Source organism: Eublepharis macularius, chromosome 18, assembly GCF_028583425.1.
Source record: "Eublepharis macularius isolate TG4126 chromosome 18, MPM_Emac_v1.0, whole genome shotgun sequence".
NCBI lineage: Eukaryota > Metazoa > Chordata > Lepidosauria > Squamata > Eublepharidae > Eublepharis > Eublepharis macularius.
The window spans coordinates 11047363-11063541 of NC_072807.1; the positions used below are offsets into that span (position 1 = coordinate 11047363).

Below are 16179 nucleotides of genomic sequence, written 5' to 3' on the forward strand. Positions count from 1 at the left end.
GTAGGATAGGAGTGATGTTCATGCGCCTGCTCCCTCTTGATAAGTCGAGCTGCAGCATTTTGCACCAATTAGAGCCTCCTAGTTAACTTAGATGGGAGACCTATGTATAGTGCATTACAGTAGTCAAGTTTTGATGTTACCATAGCATGGATCCAAAATAACCCCTGGGTAAACAACACAGAACTATCCAGTAGGATCATACTTAAAGTGGGCCATATTTAAAGGAGCAGACCATGCATAAGGCAACATGGTGGTGGTCGATCGCCCAGTGAGACCCAGGTTCGCAACTCTCATTCGGTTATGGGAGCTGACAGGGTGATGTTATGCCAGTGACACACACACACACTCAGGCTAACCTACCTCGCAGGGCTGTCGTCAGGACAAAAGGGAGGCGGCAAGCTCCTTTGGGGGCCCACTGGGAAGAAAGGCAAACACACAAATACTCTCACACACTCCCTACACTCAGCAAGACAGGCGAGAGGAGACGGGGCTGAGCGATGGATGGCCCGGCCGCGCCTACAACCCAATCCTCGCCTGGGGCATTTAGCCAGCCAGGCACCCGCCCGGAGCCACCGATCCTCCCCTCAGGACTGGGTTTGCCCCGCCGCCTCTGAGGGAAAGCCGCGCCCGCGCCCGCGCCCGCGCCCGCGCCCGCGCCCGCGCCCGCGCCCGCGCCCGCGCCCGCGCCTTCCTCCGCCGATCCTCCTCAACGCATCACCCCATCCGCTCCCCACACCGACGCCGTCTAGAGACGCGCCCCTTTCTGTCCGTTTTTATAAGGCAAAGTCACGTGCCTAGAGAGGGCGTGGGCCTCACGAGGAAGACCCGCCTTTCCAGGACTGCCTTCTCATTGGGCAGCCGCGAGGGGGACTTCCGGGGCGGTGCTTCCACGCGATTGGAGGGGATGCTTCCGGAGTCCGAGACTCTTCCTGCTTCCGGTGCACGGGGTGTCTGAGAGGAGGACGGCGGTGTCTTTCCCGGCCAGTCTCTGCGGCTTTTCTCCCGGGGCGCCGAGAGCACGGAGAAGAGCGGCGGGTTGGCCTTCCTCCTCCTCCTCCTCGTCGGCGTAATATGCGTGTTCGTGAGGCCTCGTTTATTCGCCACTGTCGGGGCTCTCGCTGAGGCGGTGACGTCACGCGACGAGGAGGGAGCGCTCCCGCCTCAGCCTCAGGTGAGCCCTCGGCTTCTGCGCAGGCGCGGGGAGAGAAGGGGCTGGGTGGACTGGTGACAACGGGTTGCCAACTCTGGGCTGGACATTCCTGGAGACCTGGGGAGGGACCTCCGAGGGCCCATTCTCCAAAGCAGCCGTTTTCTCGAAGGGGACGGATCTCCGTGGCTGCGAGATCAGTTGCAGTGCTGGGAGAAGGCCAGGCCCCACCTGAGTTTAGCACGTGCCAGCACGTGGCTGCCTCGAGGGAGTGGGAGGGCTGCGTCTGGGGAGGGCGACTGGGCAGTCCCGAAAGGGCGTTCCCAAGGGAGAGGCTGCCCTGTTCCGCAATAGGAAGCTGCCAGCTGAGGACCCTACAAGCCACTCTGGCCTGAAGATAGGGTTGCAAGCTCTGGGTTGGGAAATTCCTGGAGATTTGGGTGGTGGGAACCTGGGGAAGCCGGGGTTTGGGAGGTGAGAGACCTCAGCTGGGTATAATGCTATAGAGTCCACCTTCCACGGCAGGCATTTTCTCCAGGGGAACTGATCTGTGGTGCCTGGAGATCAGTTGTAATTCCGGGAGATCTCCAGCCACCACCTGGAAGTTTGCAACCCTAACTGAAGAGGCCTCCAGTGCCGCGGCTTCTGTGGCAGCTGGGAAACAGACTTGGGTGCTGCTCCTTACAAGTAGTTAATATCTCTAGGAAGTGAGGACGTTCCCGTGTTTCACACTGTCTCTGCAACCTTTACAGTAAACTTCTCAGGATGGTCAGGATTTTTTATTATTAGCCAACTCTTTTAGATATTGCCCTTAATCAGAAGTAACAACAAGGCTTGCATTCCTTCCTTGTTATCTGTGCTCCTGTATCTGTTTTATTTGCTCTTTTTGACTTGAAACTGGAGATTGTGAAACCTTCCCTGATGCTTTATCAAAAGCCATACCTTCTGGTGTCTTCTGTAGAATTAATCATGGCCGTTAATGGGGCTGGATCATTGCTAGCCAGTGGACTGGTTACAGTGCTGGACTAGGATATGGGCATCCCCACTCTGCAATGGAAGTTTGTTGGGTGACCTTGGGCTGGTCACACCCAGCTTTGCCTACCTCATAGAGTTGTTACAAGGTTAAAATGGAGGACAGGAAAATGCCATAAGCTGCTACAAACTGCATTGTAGAGAAAGATGGGATATAACTTTAAGTAAAATAAAATTGAAGAAATCATTCATTACAGTATGCCTGGTGAGTTTACGATCGGGGTAACAGGAACCAAAGACAGATGTGGGTGTAAACAGTTAGGCCTGCAGCCACAATGTTTTATTTGAGCCTTAGTCACTAGCATTCTGCTAGCACTGTCACTTGTTAGTTTTTTCCTCTGTGGAACATGGCAGGGCGTGTTAAACAGTTTCCTGTGCCCTCCTAAGGAACTGAAAGAGCCCTTCTTGACGGCCGCTAGCCAAGTCAGGGCACTTTCAAGTCCTGTTACTTTTTAAATGAATTGGAATTAAGTGCTTAACTCTGGCAGGATTGTGTCAGTTTGGAGACATGAAAACAAATGGATCAAAATGCTGAAAAGATTTTAATTAGTCTTGCAAAGGATCCCACTTCCACTTGTGTAGCCTGAAAGGGGGAAAATGTCAGCTCTTCCAGTCTGGAAAAGCATTCCTGCCTGTTCTAAATGAACCATCACTTCTGAAATGTCCCTTTCTCAAATGCAGAAGTTGACGCTGCTGTGTGGCAAACTATATATAAACTGCTCCTGATAATAGAAAATGAACGCTGCAACTCCCATGGAGAGCCAGTTAGTGTAGTGGTTAAGAGCAGCAAGACTCTGGTCTGGAGATCTGGGTTTGATTCCCCGCTCCTCTGCTTGAAGCCAGCTGGGTGACCTTGGGTCAAGTCACAGCTTCTAGGACCTCTCTCAGCCCTACCCACCTCACAGGGTGATCGTCGTAAGGATAATAATAACATACTTTGTAAACTGCTCTGAGTGGGCATTAAGTTGCCATGAAGGGTGGTATGTAAATTGCATGTTGTTATGATTATTACTTAAAGAGAAGGAAAGATAATGAAAGCTTTTGAGTGGGGCACAAGGAAGAGGCTAGTTACTGGTTTTACTGCAGTGCCCCCAAGTGGCTGTGATGACTTGTGCCTTTATTCTGGATCTCAAGGAGAGGATGTGAAACCCTCTCTTGGTTAGAAAAATTCTTTCATTGCGGAATATCCAGTATGTCTCATTGGGAACTCTTTACTTTGCACCATCTACATCATGCAGCTGTGCTTTGCCTGTGATGAGGGTTTAGGCCATAGCAGTCATTTAGACCTTTGCTGTACTGTAGCGATTGTTTTCTTCGCACCTTTGAAGTGTTAACATTTTCTCTTGCCTGACTGATTTGCACACTGTTGCTAGAGTTTGTTGAGACAATCGTCACAGATTCCATAGGTTAAGAACAACAACAGTGCTTGTACAGAACGAAATTCATACTGGTGGGAACTGCGCTTAAAATGTTAAAGGGATGCTCAGTATCAGCCTCAAGAATGGCTCTTTGCTGGATTTCTAGAAGTTCATGAGCAGGGCACGAGCGAGGAGTTGGTGTTCAGAGCTGCTGGCACTTGGAAGTGTGCGTGTGAAAAACTACAGTGAAGAAATGTGTCCTTCTCTGCAGATTTGCCTAATCCTTTGTTATTTAAAAGTCATCCAAGCCAGTGACAACTCTTCAGTCTTCCGTTTCCAAAGAAATCCACATCCCAGGCAGCCAGAGTTCAAATCTAGCCGTTCCAGCCAAAGCATGATTGATAGAGAATGTGTCCCCAATATTTCTCCAATAATTCCAGCAGGAAGAAAATGTCTTCTAGTACTGCTGGCAAACGTGGCCATGGGTTTGTGACGTTGCAGTTTGGCTTTCCCACTGGCTTTTGTACAGAAGAAGCAGGTTAGTTCCTGTTTAACCTGTCCAGCACAAACCTTTAGTCAAACCTGGGTCTGTCAGTTCTGGAGAATGAAGCCTGAAGGGAAGAATGCTGAGATTTCAATCTTTGTTATGGTTCTTTTTTGTGTCATAAAACTAGCTTTAACAAATCACTATGTGGCTCAGGTCTAGGCATCACTTTTGTCTGAAGAAATTTAATTTTAATCCCTCCATGTCCTCCAGTTTGCAGGATCTGAGCAAGTTTGTTAATAATAGGACATTTTGGAGGTCTTCCCTTCATAGGACCGCCATAGGTCAGAGGCAACTTGACAGCACATAACACACACACGCTTGTGGTTATTACCTTGTTTGTATATTAAGGCTGTTTTTATGCTGTGCTGCTTAACAGCACAACATCTTCAACTGCAAGGGTACTGGAGGAAAGACAACCAGTTTCTGGATCCCATCCATTTAAAATGGACTCATTTCAGTTAAGGTTTTGCAAACCCTTTGCACAAAATTTGCAAGAGCAGTTGACTAGAATGCTTCATGCCCTAACAGTTGCTTTACAGATGAGCCCCAGTGAATGTGTACAAGCCCACTGCTGAAACACGGAGTCATTTCTCTTCTGTTGCCTAGTAGTTTAGAATGATGGTTTATATTGGACCATTGGTACCTGGTTCTCTTTGGTTGTCTCAGCCTTATACAAAATTGTGGGACTGTTAGTTACTCAAAATTGCCTCCAGAGCTTCTGCCTTTCCTCTTGTAAAAAAGATTCGCATTTTAGGATGGAATGTTAACGTTTTTGTCTACATTTGATTTCTCGTCTGCCCTTTTCTGAACTAGAATGTTCGTGGCTCATTCCCACCTTCCAGCCATGCTGCTGGCCCTCATGACCACTGCAATGGCAGGTGAAAAGGAGTGCGATCTAGTTGGGGTCAAAGGGAGTGAGTCCAAGAGGGAAATCGCCCTGCTGAAGAAGTTGGAGCCGCTTGTCAATTTGAGGTATGTAGAAGTGTATGCAGTTCTCTCAAGGCGGGAGTTGTTTTGAGCTGTTCATGTTAAGGGATATCCTAGCTGGGGTTGAGAACGATCACGTAAAGCACTGACTTTATTCCCCTGAAAATTAGTCTTGTGATTGCTTGAGTGTGGAAGCCCTAACCATTTGTGCAGCTCTTCTCTTTTCCTGATGTCTTCCCTTGCAGTTTTACAACAAATAGTGAAAGTGAAAACGAAAAATACAAATACATCTTTCGAGTGTGTCGAGAAACTAGTAATGGGAACAATTCTGGCCTGGTGCAGATCAATGAGAAAACCCAAAAGGCCACAGTGGTGGGACGAATCAATGAGACCCACGTTGCTAGTGGAAGTAAGACGTCCGTATTCCTCAGCAGCCTCTCTCCACTGCTCCGCAGCTCCACCTGTGCCTCACCGGCCATGCCTGTATTTCTGTCTTGGCAGGAGAATGGATCATGCTCACCTATAAAGGGGGGGAACCCTATGGCAGCCACTGTGGGAACGAGAACAGAAAAGCCATGGTGATGATCAACTGCAACCGGAAGACACTGAACGTGAGTGCCGCGGAAGAGGAGGGCTTCTGTCTGCCATATTAGCTTCCCATGTTCACGGAGTTCTTGTTATAGAAGTCTGTTTAAACAAACAGCTTGTCACTTTCATTCTGGAGTAACACAGTACAAGGAAGGCTACGCCACATGGTTTTTAGGAACATATAAAGCTGTATGTAACTTAGCAGGCTGAAAGGCAGGAGGCTGTTCTCCCAGGTGGAGGACGGTGGGTGTGGCTGAAGGCTTCTGTAGTGTTAAAATTCATGTCAGTGCCAAGCAGCAGTAAAGCTGCTCTTCTCTCAATACAGGGTGGCTTCACCTTGGTGGTAGAGGAGCGTGAGAAGGAACAGGAATGTTTCTACCTTTTCGAGCTGGACAGCAGTGTGGCTTGCCCTCCAGAGGACTCTCGTCTAAGCGTTGGTTCGATCTTGCTGATCACGTAAGTTACCCCAGCAGCTTTTCAACCTGTTCCCTTCCTGTGTTTCAGATGAGGGATGTGCACCAAAATAAAATCTGGGTGATCTGGGTTTCATGATATAAAAAAAATCCCAGATTCCTGAAATCTGGGTCAGGTTCTTTGATCCGTGTTAAGAGATTCCCAGATTTGTTTGTTTGTTTCAATTTCTATTCCACCCTCCCCACATTAGCAGGGTCAGGGTGGATTTAAACAGCCATTATTCCCTATGCGGGGGAGCATTTTTTAAGCCATCTCCACCAAATTAGCAGGGAAGCGTCCACTAAACCCCCCAAATTTCAGGAGGATTAGACCCCACGGTCTAGTTCTGTGGGCCCCCAACAAGCTGCCCCCAGCCACTGTGCATTGTTTCCTACAGAGAAAATATTTCCAAGGCTTTTAAACTCTGTCCCTCTCCCCCCCCCCCTTCGCCTGCCTTGAGATTCTCTGGTTCAGCATTAAAACTCTTGCAAGATTATTGTCAAACCAGAAAACCCCAGTGTTGAACCAAAGACTTCTGAGAGAATCCCTTTAGTGAAGTGGGGGGAGGTTGTAAAGCCACAGAATTTAAAAAGTGGTTGGCAGTGGCAGCTGTTTGAAGAGGCTCTCTTGGAGCTCAGCGGGAGGAGGGAGAATGTGATGGGAATCCTCTCCCCCCCCCCACAAGCTTTGCGCTGCTCTCATGTAGCGCTGCCAAGCTTGGTTCCATTCACGCCACTGCCAGCTCGCTCGCACGGCTGCTCCACCTCTGCTGCAGTTGGATATTCCATCCCACTGAGTCTGAGTGCCCAGATTCAATTGAGGGTTCTAGCATATGATCTGGCTTAATTTGGTTAAACTGATCAGCATAAATATGGCTTTTAAGCCAATTACCAAACCCAGATTGCACACCCTGATTTCAGACCCTATTTACTGTTTGCGTGCCCAACATTTTTATGCAACGTTGATTCACATTACATTGGCATTGCTACAGGTGGCAGTTTTTGTCTAGAGAACAGTCATAGAATGAAGGTTGAAAGGAACCGTATTGGCCATCTAGCCTAACCTGCTCGGTGCAGATCTAGAGTACTCACATCAGATGGCTGTCCAGCCCATGCTTGTAGATCTCCAGTGAGGGAGATCCCCTGCCCCAGTAACTGATTCCGTGGTCAGATTGCTTTTGCCGTTACGAACATAAGAACATAAGAACATAAGCAAAGCCATGTTGGATCAGGCCAGTGGCCCATCCAGTCCAACATTCTGTCACACACAGTGGCTAGAAATCCAGTGCCATCTAAAGGACTGTCAGTGAGGCCAGGACACCAGAAGCCCTCCCACTGCCTTCCTTCCAGCACCAAGACAACAGAGCACCACCTCCCCACAAGAGAATACCATCTATCTCCTGTGGCTAATAGCCACTGATGGACCTCTGCTCCATATATTTGTCCAGTCCCCTCTTGAAGCTGGCAATGCTTGTAGCTGCCACCACCTCCTGTGGCAACGAATTCCATGTGTTTATCACCCTTTGTGTAAAGTAGTATTTTCTTCTATCTGTTCTAACCCGACTGCTCAATAATTTCATAGAGTGCCCACGAGTTCTTGTATTGTGAGAAAGGGAGAAAAACACATCTTTCTCGACCTTCTCTAACCCGTGCATTATCTTGTAAACCTCTATCATGTCTCCCCTCAGTCGTCTTTTCTCCAGGCTAAAGAGCCCCAAGCGCCTCAATCTTTCCTCATAGGGAAAGTGTTCCAACCCTTTAATCATTTTAGTTGCCCTTCTCTGTACTTTTTCCAGTGCTATGATATCTTTTTTAAGGTGTGGCGACCAGAACTGTACACAGTACTCCAAATGAGGCCTCACCATCGATTTATACAGAGGCATTATGATACCGGCTGATTTGTTTTCAATCCCTTTCCTAATAACCCCTAGCATAGCATTAGCTTTTTTTATGGCAGTTGCACACTGTGCTGACGTTTTTAGTGAGTTATCTATCATGACTCCAAGATCTCTCTCTTGGTCAGTCTCCGCCAGTTCAGACCCCATCAACTTGTATTTATATTTTGGATTTTTGGTTCCAATGTGCATTACTTTGCACTTGGCTACATTGAACCTCATTTGCCACATGGATGCCCACTCTTCTAGCCTCGACAGATCCCTTTGGAGTGCCTCACAATCCTCTCTGGCTTTCACCACCCTGAACAATTTCGTGTCATCTGCAAATTTAGCCACTTCACTGCTTAATCCCAATTCCAAATCATTAATAAACAAGTTAAAAAGCATTGGACCCAATACCGACCCCTGTGGCACCCCACTGCTCACCACCCTCCACTGTGAGAAGTGCCCGTTTATGCTCACTCTCTGTTTCCTATTAATTAGCCAGTTTTCGATCCACAAGAGGACTTGGCCCTTTATCCCATAGCTACTGAGCTTACTTAGGAGCCTTTGATGAGGAACTTTGTCAAAAGCTTTCTGGAAGTCAAGATAAACAATATCTATCGGGTCTCCCTTGTCCACTTGTTTGTTCACTCCCTCAAAGAACTCTAACAGATTGGTGAGACAAGATCTTCCCTTACAGAACCCATGCTGAGTTTTCCTCATCAGCTTTTGGTCATCAATGTGCCCACTAATTTTATTTTTGATAATAGTTTCCACCAACTTACCCGGTATTGACGTCAGGCTGACTGGCCTGTAATTTCCCGGATCTCCCCTGGAACCTTTTTTAAAGATGGGGACAACATTAGCTACCTTCCAGTCCTCAGGAACAGATGCAGAGTTTAATGACAGATTACATATTTTTGTGAGGAGATCTACAAGTTCACACTTGAGTTCTTTCAGAACTCTTGGATGTATGCCATCTGGGCCCGGTGATTTATCAGTTTTTAAATTATCTAGCAGTCGCATAACCTCCTCTCTCGTCACCTCAATGTGACTCAGGTCTTTCAAAACCCCTCCCAAAGTCAGTGCTTCCGGAGTGGGCATGCACTTCTTATCTTCCACAGTGAAGACAGAAGCAAAGAACGCATTCAGCTTCTCGGCCATTTCCCTATCACCCTTTAGTAATCCTTTTACGCCTTGGTCATCCAAGGGCCCCACGGCCTCCCTAGCTGGTTTCCTACTTCTAATATATTTAAAGAATTGTTTATTGTTTTTCTTTATGTTCTTTGCAATATGCTCCTCATATTCCCTTTTTGCCTGTCTGATCACAGACTTGCACTTTTTTTGCCACAGCTTATGCTCCTTTTTATCAACCTCACTCCGACTAGTTTTCCACTGCCTAAAAGAATCCTTTTTACCTTTTACAGCTTCTATTACATTGCTTGTTAACCATGCTGGCCTTTTCCTAAACCTATTTGTGCCTTTCCTAACCAGCGGTATATATTTAATTTGAGCTTCCAGGATTGTAGTTTTAAATAGTCTCCAAGATTCCCCAAGTGTTTTGACCTTTTTTACTTTCCCTTTCAGTTTCTTCTTCACGTACCCCCTCATCTCAGAAAAGTTACCCCTTTTGAAGTTAAACATGGCTGTGTTGGTCTTATTTGGCAATTTCCTATTTATACATATGTTGTACTCAATAACATTATGGTCACTGTTCCCAAGTGGTGCAATCACATTTACATCTCTCACCAGGTCTTCAGCATTACTGAGGACCAAATCCAGGATCACCTCTCCCCTAGTAGGTTCTGTAACCATCTGTTCCATAGCACAGTCATTGAGACAGTCTAGAAACTCACTTTCTCTCCCCCGATTCGAACACCCATTGGCCCAGTCAATGTGGGGGTAGTTAAAATCACCCATTACAACACAGTTTTTTTGTTTAGCAGCCATCTTTAATCCTGTCATCATTTTATAATCCTCCTCTATTTTCTGATCTGGAGGGCGATAACAAACTCCCACAGTTAAGTTTCCATTTGGGCCCGTAATTTCAACCCATAGCATTTCCAGAAGCGAATCTAATTCAGTTACCTTCTCAATCTTACTGGAATGTATACCTTCTCTGACATATAGAGCCACCCCACCACCAACCCTTCCCTCCCTATCCTTCCGATATAATTTATATCCAGGAATCACCGTGTCCCACTGATTTTCCTCATCCCACCAAGTTTCTGATATGCCCACAATGTCTATGGATTCGCCCAACACTAAACATTCCAGCTCCCCAATTTTACCTCGGACACTTCTAGCATTTGTATATAAACACCTGTAACTTCCCCGGCACACTTTGCCTCGAGACGTAGTTAGGTCATCTGCACTGTTTGTCTCCATCTCAGTTGACAACTCTAATCTATCTCCCTGTAGAAGTGTTATACCTAGCCCTTCATCTCTCTGAGATGAACCATCCTGAACCAGAGACACTTTATCTCTTGTCGGCTTTCCCCTAGCATTTAGTTTAAAAACTGCTCTGCCACCTTTTTGATTTTAAGTGCCAGCAGCCGGGTTCCTTCTCGGGACAAGTGGAGACCGTCTCTCTTGTACAGCTCCCGCTTGTCCCAAAAAGAATCCCAGTGCCTAACAAAATTGAACCCTTCCTCCCTACACCATCGTCTCATCCACGCATTGAGACTCCTGATCTGCGTTTGTCTCTCTGGCCCTGCACGTGGAACAGGTAGCACTTCTGAGAAGGCTACCTTGGAGGTCCTGGCCTTGAGTCTCCTGCCTAACAGCCTAAATTTTTGTTCCAAGACCTCACGACTGCATTTCCCAACATCGTTGGTTCCAACATGGACCACGACCGCTGACTCTTCCCCAGCACTATCTACCAGCCTATCTATAACACGCGTAATGTCCGCTACCTTCGCACCAGGCAGGCAAGTCACCATACGGTCAGAACGCGGTTGTGCCACCCAGCTATCTACTTGTCTAAGGATCGAATCACCAACTACCAAGAGCCTCCCTCCCGCCCCACCCAGGGATGGTTCCTTGATGCGAAAGGAAACCTGCTCACCAACTGAAGAAGAGGTCCCTTCTGAGGGCATGTTCCCCTTATCCTCAATACGGTGCCCTGATTCCACAAGATCCTCATTCTCCTTGACAACAAGAACGCTGCCATTTTTAGAGTGGGACACATCTGTCCTGTCCCTGAGAATCTTGTCCTCGTGCCTATCTAACTGTCTCCGCTTCTCCAGGTCAGCCACCTTGGCCTCAAGGGTACGTACTCGTTCCCTGAGAACCAGGAGCTTCTTGCAGCGAGCACACATCCAGGACTTCTGACCAGAAGGCAGATAGTCATACATGTGACACTCAGTGCAATACACTGGAAAGCCCCCAACCCCCTGCTGGCATTCTGACTTCATTATTCTGTTTTAGGAATAACACACTAAGAGGAAAGAAAACGGCTATGATCCCCCGGCTAAGAGCCACAGGCCAAGAGCCCTTTAGCTCTCACCCTTCGGCTCGCGCCAAAGGCTCGCGCCCCTGCCCAGCAGTTGCCTTTTCAATGCAAAAGGTCACTTCCTGCTAAGCACAGGAGGTGAGCACAAAGGGGGTGTGTGGCTTGTACTCCAGCAACCCCCAGCAGCCTTACAAACACACTCACCCTCAAACACAATCAAGCCCAAACACACTCAGCCTCAAAACTACACTCAAATCAACACAAAACTACACACAAAAAGCCCCAAAGCTAGAGAGGACCACCCTTAGCTTCTCAGCTTAACCCACCACAGCCAAGAAAGGCAAAAAGCCCTTACCTCCTCTAGCAGCTGCAGACCATGTGCTCCTGAGCCCAGGTGACTCTGCTCTGCCCTGCCCCTGCCCAGCAGTTGCCTTTTCAATGCAAAAGGTCACTTTCTGCTAAGCACAGGAGGTGAGCACAAAGGGGGTGTGTGGCTTGTACTCCAGCAACCCCCAGCAGCCTTACAAACACACTCACCCTCAAACACAATCAAGCCCAAACACACTCAGCCTCAAAACTACACTCAAATCAACACAAAACTACACACAAAAAGCCCCAGAGCTAGAGAGGACCACCCTTAGCTTCTCAGCTTAACCCACCACAGCCAAGAAAGGCAAAAAGCCCTTACCTCCTCTAGCAGCTGCAGACCATGTGCTCCTGAGCCCAGGTGACTCTGCTCTGCGAAGTTTCTCTAGCTGTTCAGGCAGAAAAAGTTTCTGAGTTTCAGAAAAGTTTCAGAAAAGTTTCTACTCTACGAAGTTTCTCCTGATACTCGCTTGGGAAACAGGAGACATACAAGGGCCCAAAAGCTGCAGCCCACAGCAGGAGACAAGATGTTCAGCATAGGATAGAAGGGGAAGTCTTATTCACAGATCATGTGCCATCCTCACCCAGATCCTTTGTTTTCTAAGCCTTAGTAAGCTTTGGAGGCAATTGAGAATTAACCACTTTCTGTTGATAAGGGCCGTGACTTTACAGTGGTTAACATTGGCCTTTTTGTGCTGAGTGTTTCTTTTCAGTTGTTCTTTCAATAAATTGCCTAGTTTCCAGATAGGTGGCAGAGAAGACCTGTGTATTAAGTTTTCTCTGCAGCCGTGAAGCTTTGACTTCTCACCATGGAAGTTCTTCAATTTTTTTTCATAGTATTGGGGCACTGCGGCTTTAGTTTTGTGCAGTTTTAATTGGGCATCCAATCCCGTCTCTATATACCTTCTTCAAATAGCTGAACAGTTTACTAGTCACTTGCTGCATTGCTGTGTTGACATTTCTTCCCAGGTTTGCCTCACTGGTTGCAGTGTACGTCATTGGGGGGTTCCTCTACCAGCGTCTGGTGGTGGGAGCAAAAGGCATGGAGCAGTTTCCCCATTTTGCTTTTTGGCAAGATTTGGGCAACCTCGTGGCAGTAAGTAGTAAAACAGAAACATCCACATGGTGTATCACAGGGAAGGGCAGGCTTTGTTTCTGGGAGCTACTTTGGTTAGGAGCTTTGAGAGCTACTGGTCACAAAACGGCACCTCAGTTGGGGATGCCAGTCACAAAATGGCAGCTGGTATAAAAATCACAACACTTCAAGGTAGGTTTGCAGAGCTGCGTTTCCTTTGCTGTTACTGTAAAGCAAACAATCTGCCTCCCCCCAAGCTGTAACTTTAAATAAAAGGATAAGAACGTGGTTCCGGCAGCCCTATAAGATGGACCGAGAACAACTTCTGATTGCTTAGAGCTGGGGACCCCAACCTTGTGGGGCTGTGGGCATGTTTGAAATCTTGACAAGAGGCTGGTGGGCACAAGCACAAAACGGCTGCCTGAACAGCTAGAGACAGGATTAAAGGTTATAAATATTGTCATTGTGGTAACCATGGCTAGGACAACGAATGATTTACTCTGATGCATGCTTAGCTGTTGCACGGTCCACAATATAAAGGCCAGGCTTTTCATTTACACAACTGAAGTTACGGAATGAGAATGCTGTGAAAAACCTTTATGAGCAAAAGGAAACGGCTGCGAATGGTTTGTAAAAAACTAATATACACACTCAAAGTATGCTTAACAAGACTGCTATGAATAGGGTAACCAGGTCCCCTGGGGCTCAAACCCAGGGACTGGAGGGATAGGCAAGGGGAGGGGGGGGATGGGTCACACCCAGGGCCAATTTGGTAAAACTTGGCTCCTAATCTAGTGTTAGAGGCTGGGTTTTATCTCACGCTTCTGCATCACCCTGGGAATGGTGTCATTCCTAGTTAGAGATAGGCACAAACCAGGAAAAAAACGAACCATGTGGTTTGTCACATTTCACGAACCTTCCCATTGTCTTCCGTGCTAGTGCTTTTCACAGCATGAAAAGCCTTGCCAAAGAACGACCCCAGCAAGTTTCATCTCCTTGTGGAAACTCTGAACGTCTCTCTAGGGAACCTGCAGCCTGAATGTTTTATTTAGGCTCTGGCACCTGCAGGAGAAATAGCTTTCACTACAAAATACCACTGGCTTTCTAGAAGCTCGATTGCATTGAAAAACAATTGCATAAAAAGTAATTTGAATAGCTAAAACTTTTGCACTAATCTTCTATCGCTAGTAATCCAGTAATAAGGATTCTACCCTCTCAGCCATGCATTGGGTGGGGCACGCGTCTCACGCTGCTTCAGCCGCCATCTACATTGTGGTCTCTTTTGGACTGAAGTAGCTGCTTAAACTTTCTAGAAGCTGGTGTGATTTCAGTATATAATTCTGTTGAGAATATAATTCTGAATAGACGAATCTGTATAGATTGGGAAAGCAGGAGTGAGTTTTGTTTTTGCTGGCAAGGATGATGGTCTTATGTGTGGCTGTCCTGTGTTTGCAGGATGGCTGTGACTTTGTCTGCCGATCTAAACCTCGTAACGTGCCCACTGCATACCGTGGAGTCGGGGATGACCAACTCGGGGAGGAACCCGAAGAGCGGGATGACCACTTACTACCCATGTGATTTGCCTCCCTCTCTTTCCTGCCATTGGTGTTCACATAAGCAGGTGTTAACCAGCCACCCCCCAGCCTCTGCCTCTCACTTTTTTAAGCTGCTTGCTTTCACTGTGGCTGCCCTGATTTTTCTCCCTCCTTCTATGAATGAATCCACTGGTGATGCAGGAACTCCTGTTACGAATGAAAAGCTGTGAAATAAGGGGACTTAGCCCAGAGCTCACTGTGGCAAAATGCTTCTCTGGACTTCACTACTCCTTGAAGCTGAGATTTCTCCCCCCACCAGCGGAAAAATCCTTTGAAGTCTGACTACACACAGCTGTGAAGTTCAAGTTCATTGACAGAAAGAAGAGGTGCACAGGGAAGCCGCCCTGGTAGAGGGAAGAGCTGCTGGGATTCTGCCCATTTTTATAGGTCTTGCATATGAAACACTGGAGTTCTATTTTGAATTATTTAACTATCCCTTTTCTGATTTGTATAGCACTGGCATACGCAAAGCTTGTTTGTACTTCTCTGGTTTAACTTCAGGGAGCTCTCCCCAGCATTTCCACGTCCTCCTGGGCAGTACAGTAGCCAAATTACATGAAAAATCTTTGTTTTCCACCTTTAAACCAAAGGCTTAAGCTTCGGTAAGGTGTTGTGGCCAGTAGATAAGGGATGCTGCTAGCACTATGTCTGTCTGTTTTGTGAAGAAGGCTGAATGGAAACGGGGACACTTTTTTCGCCCAGGAGCTTATGAGCAGTTCCTGAAGAATCACTCCACTCCCTTTAAAAGCTTTATTAGCAAGATGGGTCGTTCATCTTTATCTGACACGCGTAGTAAAGCGATGCTAATCAGCCACTATCTGGGTCAGTTGTTCAGTTTGTAGTAGGACAGGCAATATTAACTGAAAGCGAGAGCCCCCAGACCATTAAAGGAATGCAAGAGTTTCTTCTGGTTGTTTACTGAATGTGTAGAGCTACCAGGAGAGGTGAGTTTCTGCCACGGTTTTGTCTACAACAGCCGAGAACGTTGTGCACCAACAGTCTGGTCTCAGCTGTTCCTATTCTGTCCTCTTGCCTGACATGTTGATTCTGACGGGTGCCTGCATTTGCTGATTAGGGGTGGAGTGGGAGAGGTTGGCTCCGCTTGCTTTTGTGGGTGTCTTCCTTTCTTTGTGGCTGCAGGCCGGCTGTGGTGTCGTGCTGTTACGTTACTAGAGGGAAGTCAGGATGCAGCTCGGTGCTGCTGGACCCAGGATGATGCAGGTCCTCCCAAAGTCCAAGGGTGCCTGAATTGGCTACTAACACCAGCTTCCTTCGGTGGGGAAATCGCGTGCTGCTTTTCCAGCTGCTCTTCTCCCAGCAGGGCAGGAAGGAGGGACCTGCCCTTTAGTGACTAAGACCAGGAGAGCAGCCACAGCAGCCTGGCCGGTCGAGGTTCTCAGCTTCAAGACGTCACTGAAGCGGCAACTTTTTATGGAGGCATTTAGAAGACTTTGTACAAAAACTTTAAAATAAAAAATGGCTTGAAGGCCCTAAAGCAGGTGTGTATGAAAATTAATTAAAAGAGCTTGGCATTACGAGTTACTGATTAACACCGTCCTGGGTAAACAAAGCCAGAACCAGTTTTGTTCTTCAGGCTAATCGTAAAGTCTGTTTATTTCTGTCCTGCAGCCCGGTGGTTTAGCTGCTAGTATTTTGTATATATAGCTTAGAGCTTAAACTACATGAGGTGAATTACACAAAGACGCTCGAGTGAAGGGAGACGCAATGTTAGCCAGGAAACACCGTTTGAATTTTACACTT

General features: G+C 47.3%; 1 protein-coding gene across 1 annotated transcript; it reads left to right on the forward strand.

The window, feature by feature from the left end:
• Nucleotides 1-747: 747 nt before the first annotated feature.
• M6PR (mannose-6-phosphate receptor, cation dependent) lies at nucleotides 748-15913 on the forward strand. Its single transcript, XM_055002516.1, has 7 exons — nucleotides 748-1171; nucleotides 4898-5056; nucleotides 5257-5420; nucleotides 5513-5622; nucleotides 5925-6055; nucleotides 12718-12844; nucleotides 14279-15913. The coding sequence occupies exons 2-7, from the start codon at nucleotides 4899-4901 to the stop codon at nucleotides 14399-14401; spliced, it is 813 nt and encodes a 270-aa protein (XP_054858491.1). The 5' UTR covers nucleotides 748-1171; nucleotide 4898; the 3' UTR covers nucleotides 14402-15913.
• The last annotated feature ends 266 nt before the right edge of the window (nucleotides 15914-16179 follow it).

Coding starts and splice junctions, on each gene's coding strand:
- M6PR (XM_055002516.1), top strand. CDS start 4,899: ATGTTCGTGGCTCATTCCCACCTTCCAGCCATGCTGCTGGCCCTCATG. Junction 5,057..5,256: donor GAGCCGCTTGTCAATTTGAG/GTATGTAGAAGT, acceptor CTTCCCTTGCAG/TTTTACAACAAATAGTGAAA. Junction 5,421..5,512: donor GACCCACGTTGCTAGTGGAA/GTAAGACGTCCG, acceptor CTGTCTTGGCAG/GAGAATGGATCATGCTCACC.